General features: G+C 34.8%; 1 protein-coding gene across 2 annotated transcripts in view; it reads right to left on the minus strand.

The window, feature by feature from the left end:
- LOC149567066 (binding protein) overlaps nt 1-16,740 on the minus strand; it is a 278,549-nt gene extending 261,809 nt beyond the window's left edge. For both annotated transcript variants that reach the window (XM_089820295.1, XM_089820294.1), the window contains exons 1-3: nt 16,457-16,740; nt 15,591-15,864; nt 10,249-10,312 (exon numbers count right to left, since the gene is read on the minus strand). In XM_089820295.1, coding sequence (XP_089676421.1) covers nt 10,249-10,312; nt 15,591-15,715 — 189 coding nt within the window. In that variant the 5' untranslated portion in view covers nt 15,716-15,864; nt 16,457-16,740. The remainder of the gene's footprint in view (nt 1-10,248; nt 10,313-15,590; nt 15,865-16,456) is intronic.
- Nucleotides 16,741-17,245: the final 505 nt, after the last annotated feature.

Genomic DNA, 17,245 nt, shown 5'->3' on the forward strand with positions numbered 1-17,245 from the left:
AAGTGGAGTGAAAAACTATGAAGGTGGAAATGGAAGGAGATGGATATGTTTTAAGACATGAAGGTGAAATGCATGGGAATGCGTGCAAATGAAGATTGCTGATTTTCAAAAAGTGACTTAGTTATTTAAGATGTTATTGCACAGAAAATGAACTACATGTAATGAGGAATGGAAAGTGAGATGACATGCGAATGCGGATGAAGAATGAGCTTACACGTAAATGCGGAGGACGGATGAGATGAAGTGCATAACGACACAGAAAGTGGAATAACATGTATTTGTTCATGGAGGTGTAAGTGCATATGGAAAGATGGAAATGCAATGTAACTTGAGGTAAAGTGAACTTTATAGCGATCTTTGTGGAAAGACGAAGTCAAAGTACATGGGAAAACATATATATGACATTCTTGACCTTTCAAAAAGTGACTTTAAGTCAAAAACGAGTTTTAGAGATGCAATTACATGTAAGACTTTTCATGTAATCATGTCTTGCAATTGGATACGGAAAGTAAGATGAGTGGAAATGGAAATGGAAAATGAAATTACAGGTACGTGCGGATGATGAATGACATGATATACATGTAATCGCATTTGAGGAATGAGATGCGAAGTGTTGTGGCATGGAAAGATGAAAATGGAATGTGATGATGCTCTTGCATGCAATAGAAGGTGAAGCGAAGTGAAAGATGACCAAGTTCTTGGGAAAGACTTGCAACTTCTCCAAAACAAAGAAAAACAAAAAAACAAACACACAAAACACAAAAATAAAACTTCAAAAGAAAAATTTTCCTTTGGCAAAAGACTCGAACATGTCAACAAGTAAACCACTTCAGCATGCACTTTCAAATTTGGGATTTGGGAAAAAACCAAAAACATGAAAATGAACTATTTCATCATTTTTAAAAGAAAAATACACTTTCCATGGCATCAAAATCAACAAGTGTAAAACATCAAGCTAAAATATGCACATAATTAGCGAGATAAGCACAAATTTATTAGCAAGAAGGAAAATGTCCATTACATGATGACTATGTGCCAAAAATAAAGGAGGGAAAAGCTCCAATGTTGAAAAATTTCTCAAACAAGCTTGGATCTTTTCAAACTTTGCAAGAGAAATTCGCAAGGGGCAGCAAATGAGGCGTTTACAATGCACAATGCCAAAAACGTGCCCTAGAATCCCTAAACTTGCAATGTTTTTGCAAAATGCATGTTCATGAGACATTTTTGGGAAAAAAACATGTTTCAAATCTGCCATGTTACAAGTCATTTTGTCATTGAGGAGCAAAAACGTGCTTTTCAATGACCAAGACATCCATCCAAAACACCAAACATTTATTCTATGTCCCAAAATGTGATCTTAAAACACTCCAAAAATGGACGTTTTTCAAAAATGTGGGTCAATAAGAGCATGAAAAATAATGTTCTTAGCAAAGAGATTCAACGTTTTTACCATGAAAACACTTGGATTTGCAAAAACAACCCTCAAGGAGAAGATTGGAGGATATTTCATGGAAGAATCCAAGCAAAATCATCAAAAACATGTTCTTGGAAGCCAAATGCATCAAGTTTTGTCTCCAAACTCCAAAAACGAGTTTTAAAAGGGCAAATACATGTGTTTAAATGCAAAACGCACCTTTTGGACGTGTTTGCATGTATTAAAAATGAAACATGGAGCAAAACGCACCTTTTAGAGGCCATTACATGTTTTAAAACATGTAATGGGCTCTCCCAAGGCAAAAACACACCTTTTTGGTGCATATGCATGATTTTAATAACATGTTTTTTGCCCAAAAACGGGTTTTAGAAGTGCATTTACATGTCTGTGGTGCAAAACGCACATTTTTGGTGCAAAGACATGTTTAAGTTATTTGCACATACAATCTCAAGGCAAAAACTCACATTTTAGATGCATATGCATATAACATATGTAGCTCAACTTTTTGATGTCATCGCACATTTAAGTAAGTTTACATGCAATGGCATCAAAAAGGTCCACTTTTAAGTGATTTTACATGTAGTGGCATGAAAAAGGTTCACTTTTAAGTGATTTGACACATTTAAGTGATTTTTATAAGCACATGTCAATTTAATTTTAATCAAATATTACTTAAGTGGGACATAAATTATATTTATATTATCATATTAACAATATAATATGTAAATATAATTTAATAAGTAATATTTACTAAAGCGTTTGATTTAAATATCAAAAATTAAATTGAACTATATAGTTAATATAGTCACTTAGTGAAAAATCAAAAAACAAACTCAACTTAGAAATATAACATGAAGTGCACTATAGTTACTTTAAGTGAAAATTTAATTAATAAAGTAACTTAAAAACATAACACAGTGAATTTAAGTTATATTTTTCAAAAAGTGAATGTCAAATTAAAAATATAATATGATATTTTTAATTTGTGCAGTTGCATCAAAAGGATCCACTTTTTGGGCATTAAATTGGCCATATCTTTGATTGCCTACTTGGATTAAGCCCTAAGATAGATCAAATCGAAGGGGAAACCAAAAACAATGATTTGAGCAAAACCAAAGGACTAAAAACCAAGAAATACACACTCAAAAACGAAGAAAAGGACAATGAAGGCCTCAAAAATCAAGCTCAAGATCGACACACAAAAAAAGAAAACGACTTGACGAAAGCCTTCAGTAAAACAATTTGCTACGTGAATTGGAGTTGATTGATTGATCAACATTAAGCAACTGAATAACAAATTCAACTTAGAGAAATGCGAAATTAGTTTGAAAAAGTTTTGTACTGTTACCTGCATTCTGTGGTGACAAAATGCAAGACAAGATGTGAATACCCTGTAGGGGGCAATTTGTGGCCTGCTGTAGCACTGATACTACTCTTGGATTGGACCTGAACTAGTACTCAAATCTTCTTTGGAGATTTTTTCTCTCCCTGTGTACTTTGTCTTATATTTTCAGTACTGACACAGCTGAGATTTACATGTTTCTTTTTATCAATTTATTTGAGATCTCTAGAACTTCCAAATTTTAGTTTCCAGCACATTCATAAACAAATTTAATATATTACATCAGTTCATTTTATAGCATTACGATGCCAGATTCCTACAGATAGTTCAGATTTGTGTTTCCAAAATTCATTTTTTTGTAGAATTTCAAGTACATTGCGAGATTAATGGTTTGGGAACATAACAATAGTATCAAAGCTATTTTCTTGGATACATGAAAGAGTGCGAACAAGACCTTGCTTTCGAGAAATCAAAGAGTTTAGTAGTCTTCATTGGTCAAAATCTGAGCTCATGGGAAGCTCTTAAGGCTGGCCCTTGTGAGGACATTCCCGAATACGTGAAAATGGATGCCACTTGAACATAACTACTTTAGTCGATTAAAGCATTGAGCTTCCACCTTCCATAATAGATCACAAAAAGTTTTTGGAAACAACTGTATAGATGTTTTAATTCAACATTTCAGGTCTCAATATAAGATCCATCAGTTAAAATATCAGTATAGACTGTAGGCTAGAGTTCCTTATGTTGATAACTCTAGTCAAGTGCATGAAGAATGGGTCCATTGAATGAGAAACCAATATATAAAATATACCATTACAATCATTGAAGATTGCAACCATTATTTCACAGACACTGAACACACATATCCTGAGGTAAGGATTCCTTTTTAACATGTTGATGATGCTTCGGTTAATCTTCTTCTAGATGGATGGATTGTTGAAGCTCTACAAACAATATTGTTCCACTATTGACTAGAGTGCTAAACGAAGGTATCACTGGTAGAAAGCAAGCTGCAGCATATGTGTCTACAATTAATATCAAAATGTCATTCTCCAACTGATCAAGCATTCATTTAATCAATCATTGTTGTAGAATTGTTTAGCATTTGGTCTCATTTCTTTTCCACGCAAATTTGGAAGGTAAGGTTTAGACAATGGCAATTAGAAGATGTGCATATTGTCCAACGAAAATGCCAGTACAGTTATCAATGACCCTTTACCAGTATTACTTGTTGAAGCACCTTATAGACCAATTATTTACATATTTATAAGGTTTCCTACCACAAATTAGTAAAAAAGAAATCAAAATTCCTTCTAGAAAATGCTAACCTCGGCATGTATCTGTTCATATACAATTGTAAAGCATTAGGATCCATTTCCGGAGAAGCTAGCAATGCAGTACACCCTATTTGGGTAAGCAAAGTTGGAGAAAATGTTTTACTCATTTCTGCAGTCATGGAACATAGATGGAGCACATTGGATGTCTCATTATTTGTAATTATACAAATAGTTCCTATCTTAACCCATTTGTAGAATCAACTTGACTTCTATGTTTCAGAATTAGACTCAACAGACAATTTTGACCAAGAGAACAAGGAGCCAAAGAAGATATTGAATAGCTTACAAATTTTTAGCATTCAGATCTACGGTTGCTTTTGGACAAAGTGTGAACAAAGAAGGTGGCTCTGGTAGACCCTGAAAATTCCTATGCAAAATGTACCATGAATTTTCAGTTTCTCCTTGAAAAAATACCCTAAGAAGCATGTTTTCGCCATTTCGGAAGTAAAGATCAAAGATACTTGTGAAATAGCGAAATTTCGTTGTTTCGAAGTAGACGGAGAAGGCACCTCGCAAAATAGTGATTTTTGCTAATTCAGGTTGGCTATGTTGAAGATCTTGTGAAACAGTGATTTTTCACAAAATCGCATGCACTAACACAAAGTGATTGGGAAGTGGCAATTTTTCGCTATCTCGGGAGTACTACTAAGTGGGCAGTGTGAAGTGGTGATTTTTGCCATTTCACAAGGGGTAACTGGATCACATAGCAAAAATGCAAAAATGACTAGTGAACATTTAAAAGGCAAATAAGTCATCTCAAGTACCTCAAAGCATGAAGCATTAATTGCAGGAATGTTTGAGATTGCAGGTAAGCGAAGTGGAGAAGTGGCCACTTGTGCGAATGTTTGAATCATAAATATGAGTTAAATAAGAAATAAAGACAACTTATTAAAGGAATGAAATCATTCTACGCAAAGTACCGCTTCAAGCTGAGGAAGGATTTGGTGAACGAGCAAGTGAACTGTGTGGTTGCATCTACAAATTCCAAAAACCATAAGTTAAATCTTTTGCTTGAATTTGACCTTCTTTTCAAATGGCACCCAAGAAAGAATTTAGCACTAAGAAAGAAGTAGTTGTTAGAAAGGATAAAGAAGAAAACATAGAAAAGACCATTTAGAAAATAGTCTTAGAATTGTTTCCTGATTCCTTTGTTACTAGAACTATGTCCATATTTTCTAATGAGTTTAATGGGTGTAAGGATCCAAGTCTTCCAATTTATGGTAGGTCCTTATTTTGGTACTTTTATGCAAACAAAGATGAAAAAGAACCTAGAAATAATGCTTGGAAAGTAGACCTAGGCAAGATCATAGTTCCAAATGTGTTTGTAGATACTGAACTCACCAATATTTTAGCTAAGCATTACAAACCAGCAACAAGGTCGGTTAGGAAACCCAATGGAATGCCCTTGTTGGTCATAACTAGGTCATGCATTGAAGAATGTTTTGGTTTAAGCACTCAAGCCTTTACCAAAATTGACAGAGATCAATTCAGAATTGACTATGAAAGAATGTTGAAGTTCAGGCTCACAGAAATTGCCAGTTTTATGAATAGAGGTCAGAATAACGAGTTAGTGCCAGTCAAGAATACGGACCCTCATTCTTTGGATAGTTTAATGGGTTTCTTCAAAACACATGTTATAGTTGGGCTCAGTTGTTTGGAGAAGATTTGAAAGAGAAGATTCCCTTTCATTGCATGTACATGTCTATGAGGATTCCCTTTCTTACCTAGAGTTTGACTTTGCTAGCGAAATTGAGAGAACACTCCATACACAACTAGCCAGATGGAGGACCACCAAATCTTTCAAGAATTATTCTCTGCTATGTCATTAGCTATTATTTCAGAATGTTGACCATTTCAAGAATTCCTTGAAGCTGACCACAACTAATGACCAAGTTAACCCATTGCCCATTCAAATGTGGTGTAGAACCTGAGATAAGCACGATGGGGATGGCGATTATAAGAGATGTGTTTGTTGTATGGATTACTAGGTTGCTTGGAGGATCAATTACTAGGAGACCAAACAGATCAAGATCATGTTGAGACCCAAAGAATACTTGCCTGATAAGAAGTATTAATTCAATTTTGGGGATTAGCTATGCAAACCTGAATTTACATTAATCAGGTTATATGGATGTAGGCAGCAGCCTCACAGACTACCCCAATTTGTGTCTGAGTGGGTAGGTTTCTGGAATTCATCTGGCAACGATTATGGATAGAAAGGGACATTGCAAATCCCAAGAGAAAGGGGAATCATATGCCCCACTTCATTAAATTTGATAATTTCATAATACGATATTCAAATATAAAAGAGGTGCAGGAGTATGTTATGAATAACTTTGGATTTCAAAGTAACAAAGCGAGGCAATATGATCCCAAGGGGCACATAAAGTCTTTTATTGCAAGATATGATCATCAATTTAACATTGAAGAAGATATCATCAGAAACTATGATCATATTCCTGAAATAATGCAAAGGGTGAAGAAATGGGGAATTTTGTTGAACATAGAAAATCAAAGGCTAAGTAAGAAACTCTCTTGTTTTATGATGAAATAGAGTTGGAGGTGATTAGGGTTGACAAGTGCATTCAAGATTTTGATAAGTTATATCAGGAGCATGTGAAACAAAAGAAGGGAAAAGAAATTGAACAACCACAGCCTTCACCAGCCCAAAAGAAAAGGAAATTGTTGACAGGTGACTCTGATTCTTCTGCCTCTGAACAAAAGGCTAGTGTACTTGAAGACGGCAGTACCCCCTTGGTCACCTATGATGATTCAAATGAAGGAGAAGAGTCGGAAGAAGTTGCTCATATTCTGAGGAGCTTGAAGGAGGATGTTGCACCTAAAGAGCTACAGCCTGCACCAATATTTGAGTAGCAAGTACATGGTTATCATGTACAGACAATGGAGAATGGTTGCCCAATTGACACAGAAGATGAGAGAGAGGCTATCTCTCAGAGGTTTATTGAGCAAGAGCGCTTCACTAAGACCCAGGTGTTTAAGGACTTCTGTATTAAATATAAAATGAAGGATTTTGATGAAAGAAAAAAGAGAAGGTTGGAGGGAGTTGATGAATTGCAGCATGCTGCCATAGTGCAGAAAATGATTGATGAGTTGCATCTGGATGACATAACTTGCATAGAAGAGGAAACTTGGGAGATTGTGAGTAAAAGTAACATCCTTATAATGCCTGGGCTGACACTCAAAGAATTATTCTTATTAGATCGGGTGAGGAAACAAAAAGATGCAACATTTGCCACTGAAGTTGAGACACTAGAAAAAATAGAGGGCTCTGGGTTTGACCCTAAAACAAAGACTTTGGCCACTTGGGTTACATTCAAGGGTGGTAAACCTAAATTGCTTCACATCTCCAAAGGGACACAAAGAAGGGCAGTGGTTCAGACAGTTGGCAACACTAATCCCCTGGTCTCTGCTACTGAACTGATGCAAAGGGCTATGTTTAATAGGACTCAGATGAAGCATATGAAAGAAAGGATTGAAGAGTTGCAGATAAGAGAGATTGACATGAATTTGATAATCAACAAAATGCATACAAAGACTAGGAGGCTAGAAAGTGAGCTCCGTCATCTGAAAGCCCTTCCTACACCAGGTGCCATTATTGTTCACCAGACAGCCCCTGTTATTGCAGTAGAAGAAAAACAGTCCAAAGAGATCAACAAAGAAGATGTACATAAAGAATGCACTTTAAGAATGTCCAAAGTGTAAATTGCATGCTTGCTTTCTTTAAGAAAAAGAAAGCTACATTGTTGGAGTTGGAAAGAAAATAGAAGCCCTCCCATTTTGAATTGGGTAGGCTCTATGAGATCACTAAAACAGATCATGATGCTTCTCAGCAAATCAAAGGTACTATTAATATGTTGGCAGCCATATCAAAGATTTTGGCATACATGGAACAAGAGAAATGGAGGAATGAGATGCTGACACTACCTCAAAGAGCCCTGACCCGCTTCAAGGAAAATAAGAACTTTCAAATGAATGATTTTCATACTTTGTTGGATAAGATTATTGCTCTGGAGAGCAAATTTATTAAATTCCAGACAAATGTATGTGTTGCTACAAGCAAAAAGTGGTAAGATTTCATTTTCTATAAGAAGGGATACCAAGATCTCATTTGATATAAGATATAAGTTATCCAATACAATTTTATCAAATATAATTCCTTTTAAGCAATGATACAAGACAAGTTGAGCTTTAATAATTGATGCAGTTTCAAGGTTTATGCAATCTACATAGTTTTGTTGTTGTTCCTTATTTCAATTAGCAATATAAAGATACTTTCCTTTGATGCTCACTTCGGATATTTGGATGTTCAATAACCTTTTGAATTTATATTATTGTTGATGGATTGAACTTCATATGCATCTTTGATTATCAAATATCACATGCTATGTGATGTTTATCTAATTGGTCTCCATCACCAGGGTTGTATTCATTTAGACTAGGGTTCATATACTTCGAGTTCTCTGTCCAATAATTGAAGGTGTGCACGTTGTCTTCAAAGTTTTGATAATACTTTGATTATCTGGGTTAGACTCTATTACCCAATGACACAAAGGACCGGTCTTGCTATAATTAAGTTGATGAATAGTTGTAATTGGTGAAGTTCTTTCCCCGATTACTTGCACCACATTAGGTCATTGTCAATATTTTCATCCAACTTTACATTTACCAAAATTATTCAGAAGTTTGATTTCTCCTTGAGAATAACTTGCAATCTCAAGAGCATCAATTAAGAAATCTGCATAAGTAAGATAAATCAATTTCAATAAGGTATACCCGCCTAGGTTTGCAGAACCTGAAGTGAAGAGGATTTTGATCATTAAGCGCAATCCTAGTCGTTGGACGAATTGTGTTGAATTACCCAGCATTGAGTAAGAAAGGCTCATAGGTTTTTCAACCAACAATTTGAGTTACCAACAGGCTCATCATGAATCTAATTCGTATTCATGGAGAAAAAATATGTTCTCATTTATTAATATAACAAAATAATGTTGAAGTATGAGCCAAAGCCATCTATATATCACATGAATATTTTTGGAGTTGAAAAAAATCTTGTGGCATTAGTAGTAATAGAGAAGGCACAACAAATTTTATAATGAATTGTAAAGGTGGCATAGTCTAAAAACCTCTTATCACAGGGAGTTACAAATGGTCAACTTATAATGTAGAATCACAACTAACATCCCCTATCCAAAGAAGATAAAAAGGGCACCAAGCTTTAGTGTAAGAAAAGTACTGAGATTCTGAAATGGTTTTAAGTGGACAGTCAGAGAAAGATTGTTTGCAGGTATGTGCAGCAACTACAGCGGTTTTAAATTTCAGAAATATTCCAACTACAATTCTATGTAGTTTCTAGACTGTTTGTGAGCAGGTGCAGCACCCACATTGGCTTTATTTTCAGAACCGCTCCAATTACAATATAGACTTTTCTCGAAATCCGTTTGATTCAGATCAGATTTTAGTTTCCAACAAAATTGGACAGAAATTTTCAAAAAAGTACATCATTTCAAATTTATTAGCATTGCAATTCCAGGATCCTAAAGTTCATTAAGATTTGCTGATTCCAAAATTTATATTCTACTTCAAAATTTTGGATCTCTTTCAAGAAATCGATTTTTTCAAATTAATGTTGGTAGATTGAGCATATTGCCAGGTTCCTGATTCCGGAACATGAGAAACTTTTGAGTATATCGGATGCTGTGTAGTATATAGATCCTGAAAGTCCGGGAAAAGAAGGTGAACTCTGCACACTTCTTTGAACAAAAAATATCAAGCACCCAACGATAAGTTACAAAAACTCTCGTTGTGTGTCCCTGGTTACAATTATGTTCAAGAAACTGTGATTACTTAATCTCTATCTTTGATGGCCATGTTCGGAATTTGGAAACATTGGTTATTAACTTATTTATTCAATCAAATTAAAAACACTGATGCCTGGTGGATTTTCGACAATTTATATGCATCCAATGACACGATGCTGAAATAGGTTCTAATACAAAAGCATTCAATAATTCTAATAACTTACACCAATAATTTACTGACTAAAGACTTTTTCCATGTGAATAGACAGGTTTTTAATATTCAAGAGAGTGTCATGTAATAATAATCGTAAGTACCTTGTCCAATGTATTTTCGTATTTTTCCCATTCCAACTCTAAGGCTGCTTCATCACCTTCTCTCCTAAATAATAAATATCAAAAAGACAAAAACAAGCATTAGACTCAATTTGTGAAAAGAAAACGCCTTGCATGCAGTAACTATCATTCTTATCTTTAAAACTGTATGAAATCTATTGCTGTAAAAGATTAACTTGACCAATCAAAATGATTCATGATATAAACACCGATGAGAAACAACATTAGGCCTTCAAGCCATATTGTCTTACTAATGTTTGCATTTCTTGTAACAATCACACTTCAATATAACACCGATGAGAAACAACATTAGGCCTTCAAGCCATATTGTCTCACCAATGTTTGCAATTCTTGTAACAATCACAATTCAATATACTTCATTGCATATTTCCAATGAACCAACAAACAAGCACAACTTGACTTGTATGATAATGCATACCAAAATTAAAGTATACTCTTACAACTTACTGTTAATGATGGATAATATCATAGATGAAAATATTGCAAGTTGAAAAAGCTGAGGAGTTCAAAAATAATTATGCCCCAAGTTTCTGTCAAAAAGTTTCTTATGACTCACAAATAACTTGTCAATCACTTGGCAAAAACTTGCAATTTTGCCAAAATATTTAGCCACACTTCCATAATTGATAAAACAGTTCAGAGCAAAAAATTTCACATTTATCATGTCAACTATTTTTTTAGTCATGGGGGCTGAAGGCTTTGCCAGCATTTGAGAGCTCATTTCCGCTCTCATATGGCTCCTAACAGCAGCATCTTCCAAGGATTTTCAGCATTACGTTTCATTCTTCTACTGTTTTAATTTTCATGGCATTTTCAGAGAAACACTTTTGTTTTTTCTTCCATTTACTGATAGGGTTTCTTAGTAACTTGTTTGATTTAAATTATTTTTTCGAGCCAATCAATCCTGCAAGAGTTTTGTTTCATTTTTTCTGCTTCTTTTTTGTTTTTCTGGGGTTAATTTCCATTTTTAAAGAAAATGGTATTTGCAAGGAAAAGTGCTACAAGCCTAGAGACCCAACTTGAAAACATGCAACAACAGGAAGAATGTACAGCTAAGTATCTACAACTATTGCGGGACAAATACAGAAGGAGGCATGAATTGTCTCAAATATTGCCTTGCATGGATCCATTGCCAAGATGTGAAGCTGAGTGCATAACCAATTTAGTAGGTTAAGAATGGGGTAAACACTTGGCTTGCATCTTATGATCACAAGAAAGGAGTAAAGGCATTGACAAGTGTCAGCTCTATAGGCCTAGAGGATTAGGCTGTGTAAAATATTCGAATAATATTTGCATATTTATTTTATTAATGGGCAATAATGTAATTTTAGGTAGATTAGATTTGCTTCTAATTTAGTTTTTAGTGTTCAATTGTTTCTGTGGGAAACATCAACAATGTAATTGCTATATATGTACATTTCATTCTTTCAATAAAATCAAGCAATTACCATTATAACATGGTATTGGAGCAAGAGCAACCTTTTGGAAATTTTTATGAATCTAAAAATTTCTATACAATTTGTTTAGTGTAAACTTGTCCATAATTTACTAACTTGATATTCTCAAAATTGGGCAACCCTATGCAATTTTCTATAACATTTGTAGTTTAAACTCTCTAAGATGGGCATTCTTAAGTCATTTTTTAGGCAATTGCTTATACCTTGAATTGGCCTATGTTTCTCGTCCTACAGATGCCATTTTGGGAAACTTTTATCAAGTTTTCCTTCGTATTTCTTGCTAATTCAGTTTTTTCTTTCTTGACTACAAGTACTCAAATTATGGAAATCTCAAGCCCTTGTTTGATTTTTCTTGTTTAGTTTGTTTTTGTTTTTGTTTCCCTTTAGGTCTCTTTCTTTCCGAACCCATGTTGTTTTGAGCTATTGCAAGCTTAATTCCGAGCTATATTCTAAGAAAACAAAGACTACTAAGTTACTTACAAGTAGGGTTTTAAAGTTTGACTGCAAGTCGCCATCATATAAAAACTTGCTATATGAAATCAAAAGTCTCAAAAAGCTTCTTGAATCTTGAAGGCATTTTATGAGCCATTGCAAATTGTTTTGGGAAGCATTTACTTGCAATGGAGAAATTAAAGTCCATCATGACATTTGCAATAACATTTTTGAGCAAAAATCCATTATTTTAATGAAATGTTATACTTAAGAGCCTGATTACATGTCTTCTTAAAAAAAGCCATTGCTCATAAAAGTTCATGTAAAGCCCAACCATACTTAAGTGTTTATAAAGCCCATTTCAAAGAGTTTTTAGTTAATGTTATGTATGTGGACCACATTCATTACAACTTAAAACATTGTATACTTGCAATGACATCCCAAAAGCCTGACATGGTCTTTCATGGCAAATGTTTTAAAATAAGGCATTTTTATGTGTCGAAGGGCTATAAAAGTTCAATCTCAGACCTTTTTCCTTGTTTTTTATTTCCCAGCTCTTGCAATATCAAGCATAAAGCCTGACCTCAACGCGTAGTCATCATTTTTTATAGCACTGGAAGCAATTTTCAATGTTGTAATCGGGCTTTAAAAGCCCAACCACAAACATTATTTTCAAATGCTTTAAAAACATATTGCAAAGTTTAGTCATCATTTTTTATAGCACTGGAAACAATTTTCAATGTTGTAATCGGGCTTTAAAAGCCCGACCACAAACATTATTTTCAAATGCTTTAAAAACATATTGCAAAGCATTTTTAATAAGCCTGACATTATGCCCATAGTCAGCTTTTAAAAGGAGATTTGTTTTGTTTATAATTATATATGGGGTCGGAATTATAATGCATGACCGCAACTTTCAGAAGATATGATTCTTTTCAAATCGCTCAACTCTTGTAACGTGAAGTTCAAAGCCCGATATCGCTAGGGCCTATAAGACAAACTTAAAGTGTTGTGTGCTTGCATTATCAAATAAAAACTACATTTTCTCTCTATGAGCACCATTTTGAGTAGCATTGCAACTCAACTTGCAAAGACAAGCATGAACCCTGATTTTCGCATTTGAACAAGTCTTTGAGTTTCTGATTTCATGCATTTCAGTTTGCATAATTGGTCATTTACCAAGAAATCATCAAGGACAGAAAATGCATTGACTATTGAGGGGATTTGGTCCTTTTTTGTTGCCTATTTAGCCAACATTTGGAGACCTTTCCCTAGAATCGAATCAGCGAGGATTTTGGGATTGTTTTCACAGTTCAAGACTTCTTCCTCTTCACATTTTTGGTTCTCGTTTCATTAGTTTTCATTTTTGAAGAGTATTTTACGAAGTCTTTCTTGTAATACTAGTCCATCAAGCCCTTCCTATCTTCATATTTTTTATTTAAAAATTCCCCCACGGGGTCCTACCACAGATGAACAACATCATGAAAGATTTTTTATGGTAAGGAACTCACACATAAAGGAAAATTGCCCTGCTAATATCAGACAGCATCTCTTCCATTCTAGTTTCAAGATGGGCTAGATTCAATAAAATAGGACTGCAGAATGATCCCCTCAGAGAAAAACTAGCAGGAAGGATATGGCTAGAAGAAGAAGAACATTTTATAAAGTTGTTTGGATTGAGATACTTTAAACCAATGGAGCCTGAAATTAATTTTTCCTCTACCGAGATTCCAAATGGCTCCTATATCTGAAATCTTATTGGACCCTCAAGAAGTATGATAACGAGAAGATTAACACAAGAAATAGGATATGGGAGATAAATCTGATTTATGGGACGCACAAATGGCAAGGAAAGCAAGAACTGATCGAGGAGACATATTTTAACCTACTCAGAAATAGATCTAAGAGGAGATTTGCACTAAGGTCTGCACACTCTAAGGATGAAGACTCCTGCATATGCAACACAGAAAATTTAGAAAAATTAATGTGAGCTTTTAAAACCAGATTCAGATTGATGGACACAAAAACCAATTGATGATAGTGAGATAAATTGTTACGGAAGGGTATCAAAGAAATTTTCTTAATAAAGATGCTCACATGGAGACAAAAACCAATTCATGGTAGAAATATAAGTTGTGATGAAAGGATAACAAAGGAATTCACAAAGTGTGATATGGCTACAACTTGATGTCTTCCCACCACCAATGGACAGATTGACCAAAGAATCTCATCCAGACAATATTCAGGCTGTCAAAATCACGTCTTCCTTTGTCTGTATAAACAAAATCCTATCCTGGAATAAACCAATGAAAATTAGGGTCCAAGGTTCATTTGTATGTTGCCTTTGCAAGCTTGAAGGTGAAGATGCAGATCATCTTCGATTGCAATTGGCAGGTCAAAATTAGTCAACAACTATCTCGGCATCCTTCCAGCTTGTCTTGAAAATAGTGCTAGGTGATGCATTAAGATAATTTAAAGCATTTTTCCAGGTATTGTATTACCATCAACACCATCAACAAAAGTAGGCATAGACAATAATATCTTTCTGTAGTTCCTGAAAGGCCGTAAGAGGTAGTAACTAGTAACAACACCCCATGCGTGGAAGTTGACCTCAAGTAACAATAAAGCATAACAAATATAAGAGAAGCAGAGAAACAAGTGGCTGAGATGGATAATTAAAAACACAAGTACATGTATTTCAAATCAAAATAAATCCAAAAACTCATAGGCATGAAACAAAATACGTGGCTAAAGCCTAATATAGATCGTTAGCATGTGTGGGGAGGATAAGCAGGCAGGGGTGATGTCCCTATGCACACATACCAATTCAAAATAAAACAAAACGAAACAGGTGACAGTGATGGAGATATATTATTACTAGTGTGTGAGTGGGCCAAGTCACGATAAAGCAAAAAAAGCACAGAAAAGAAGAAATGCATGGGTGAGATGGACAACCAAGGTAACATGACCTTCCCACTTGATTTGTTTACCAACCCAATGGAAAATTATCTGATTTAAAACCATTTGAACGGTGATTTAAAACATGACAAGTACCTATTAATTAGAATTATGTCAAATGAGCCTTGAACATACAGATGCAATAGTGAAGAAAACTTTCATATAAAAGACAGAGCAAGAACATGAAATTTCGAAATAACAGGGCAATGAAGGCATTGCTTATAAAAAAGGCTAAAACAATTCAAATAACCATTTCTTCACATTCAAATTTCAACACCGAAAAACTATCCCAAAACTAATATTAATTTAGAGGATGAAGCAAAAACAACAAATTCCCTAAAGTTTAAACACAAAGAAATATGACACCTTCAAGATGTTCGTAATTAACAAAAAGAAAAATTGAAAGTGAACGGAAACTTTAGAAATCGAAGTGATTTGATTTGAGAAAAGAAGTACCCGAATTGTATCTCGGACCATGGTGGTTTTGAGAAGTCTTCTACTTGTGGAGCCACATGACTTTCTCCCAACTGAGCAACTGAAGGCTTCCGGAGCAAGCCTGCAACTCCCTTAACTATGTTCATAATTTCTTCCTTATTGAACACTGGACATTTGAAAGTTCGCCGATCATTACACAAGAGCTAATATTGGGGGTCGGTTCTTCAATTGAACCTCAATTTGAAACACTCCCTTCTTATCCGAACATCATAATTTGAAGTGCAAATGTTTTTTCCTGTCCAAGCACATTGCACGAAACCAATAAGAAAAATCCCTTGATAAATAAAGCATAAAGTGTTTCTTTTAAGTCAAAATCGGATGTTAATTTGGCACATGAGTGAATCTGCTTTGAAAGACTGCAGAAAGGTTCTTTCCATTTGTTTAGTAAATTGTTCAATTTTGTAGCCCGGGATTTACATCTGTGGCCCTTGGTAAAAAAAAACTGTAAAATTTGCCTTCTTAATCACAATCACATGTCAATTTGGAATACGGGACCCTGCTTTGGAAAACCGCAAGAAGATGTCTCTCCATATACTTTGTAAATTGTTCAAATCTTGCAGCCCTGGATTTTAATGGCATGCCCATCTCCACAATGAACCCTGCCTTGCCACTCAGTAACTCAACTAATGTGGCAACTTAATTCACTGATCTGATATTATAATAGGAATTTCAGCTTGAAAAGTTGTTTTCATGTCGTATTGTATGCTTCTGCTTTTGCAATTTGTTTTTGGCATTCAAAGCCTCCAGCAGCATTGTAAACGAATAAAGTAAGCCCTATAGATTTAAAATTGAGAAACAGAGAGCACCGAAATAGAAGAATTCCATACCTGGGCAAGGTGTGATCCTGTTGCACAACAGAAACTGGATAAAATTGATTTACAGATAAACGATCTCAGAGCAGGGCAGGTAAAGTGGGCGTCAAATTTAATAACATCTTGCAAGATTAACGAGTGATGATCTACAGCAAGTATGAATTTAGGCAAGTTGAAGGGTAGGTTTCAGGGGCTGGCGCGTCAACGAGACTCCGTCGAGTGATAAGCATCTGGTTTTAATAGATGTACGACGCCCCTCTTGGGCGCTAATATTCCTTAATGGCTTTTTTCAAAATACTTTAAAGGGAAATAGCCTTAAAAGCCGAGTCTAGACTAATCTTCTGCAGTCATACTTTTAAAAGAACAATTCGAAATGATCGTGTGGGAAAAGATCAATACAGAACAAATATATTTGAGTTTTAATTTATAAAGATATAAAGATTAATATAGATTATTTCAAAATTATAAATAGGAAATCATAAATGAATTAGGATCAAAATTTTAAGATTGAGTAAATTTCTATTATCTTTAAGTTAATAAATATGTGCTTTGTTATCCATCTCATGATCCCTCATCTTCCCATCTTGCGGATGAGATCTTGGATTCCATTCCCTTGTTGATTACACAACAAGACAATTTGGTTCTAATGGCCCCATTTACTCTTTTTGAGATACGTCTTATGGTTTTTTCTATGCCTCCTGATAAGGCACCAGGCCCTGATGGTTTCACCACATTATTTTTTCAGAAATGTTAGGATGTCATTTGTTTCGAGTTGCTTGAGGTGCTTGAAGAATCCAAGAAAAA

Source organism: Cupressus sempervirens, chromosome 3 (assembly GCF_028749045.1).
Source record: "Cupressus sempervirens isolate cs-2001-9-10 chromosome 3, ASM2874904v1, whole genome shotgun sequence".
NCBI classification, from domain to species: Eukaryota; Viridiplantae; Streptophyta; class Pinopsida; order Cupressales; family Cupressaceae; genus Cupressus; species Cupressus sempervirens.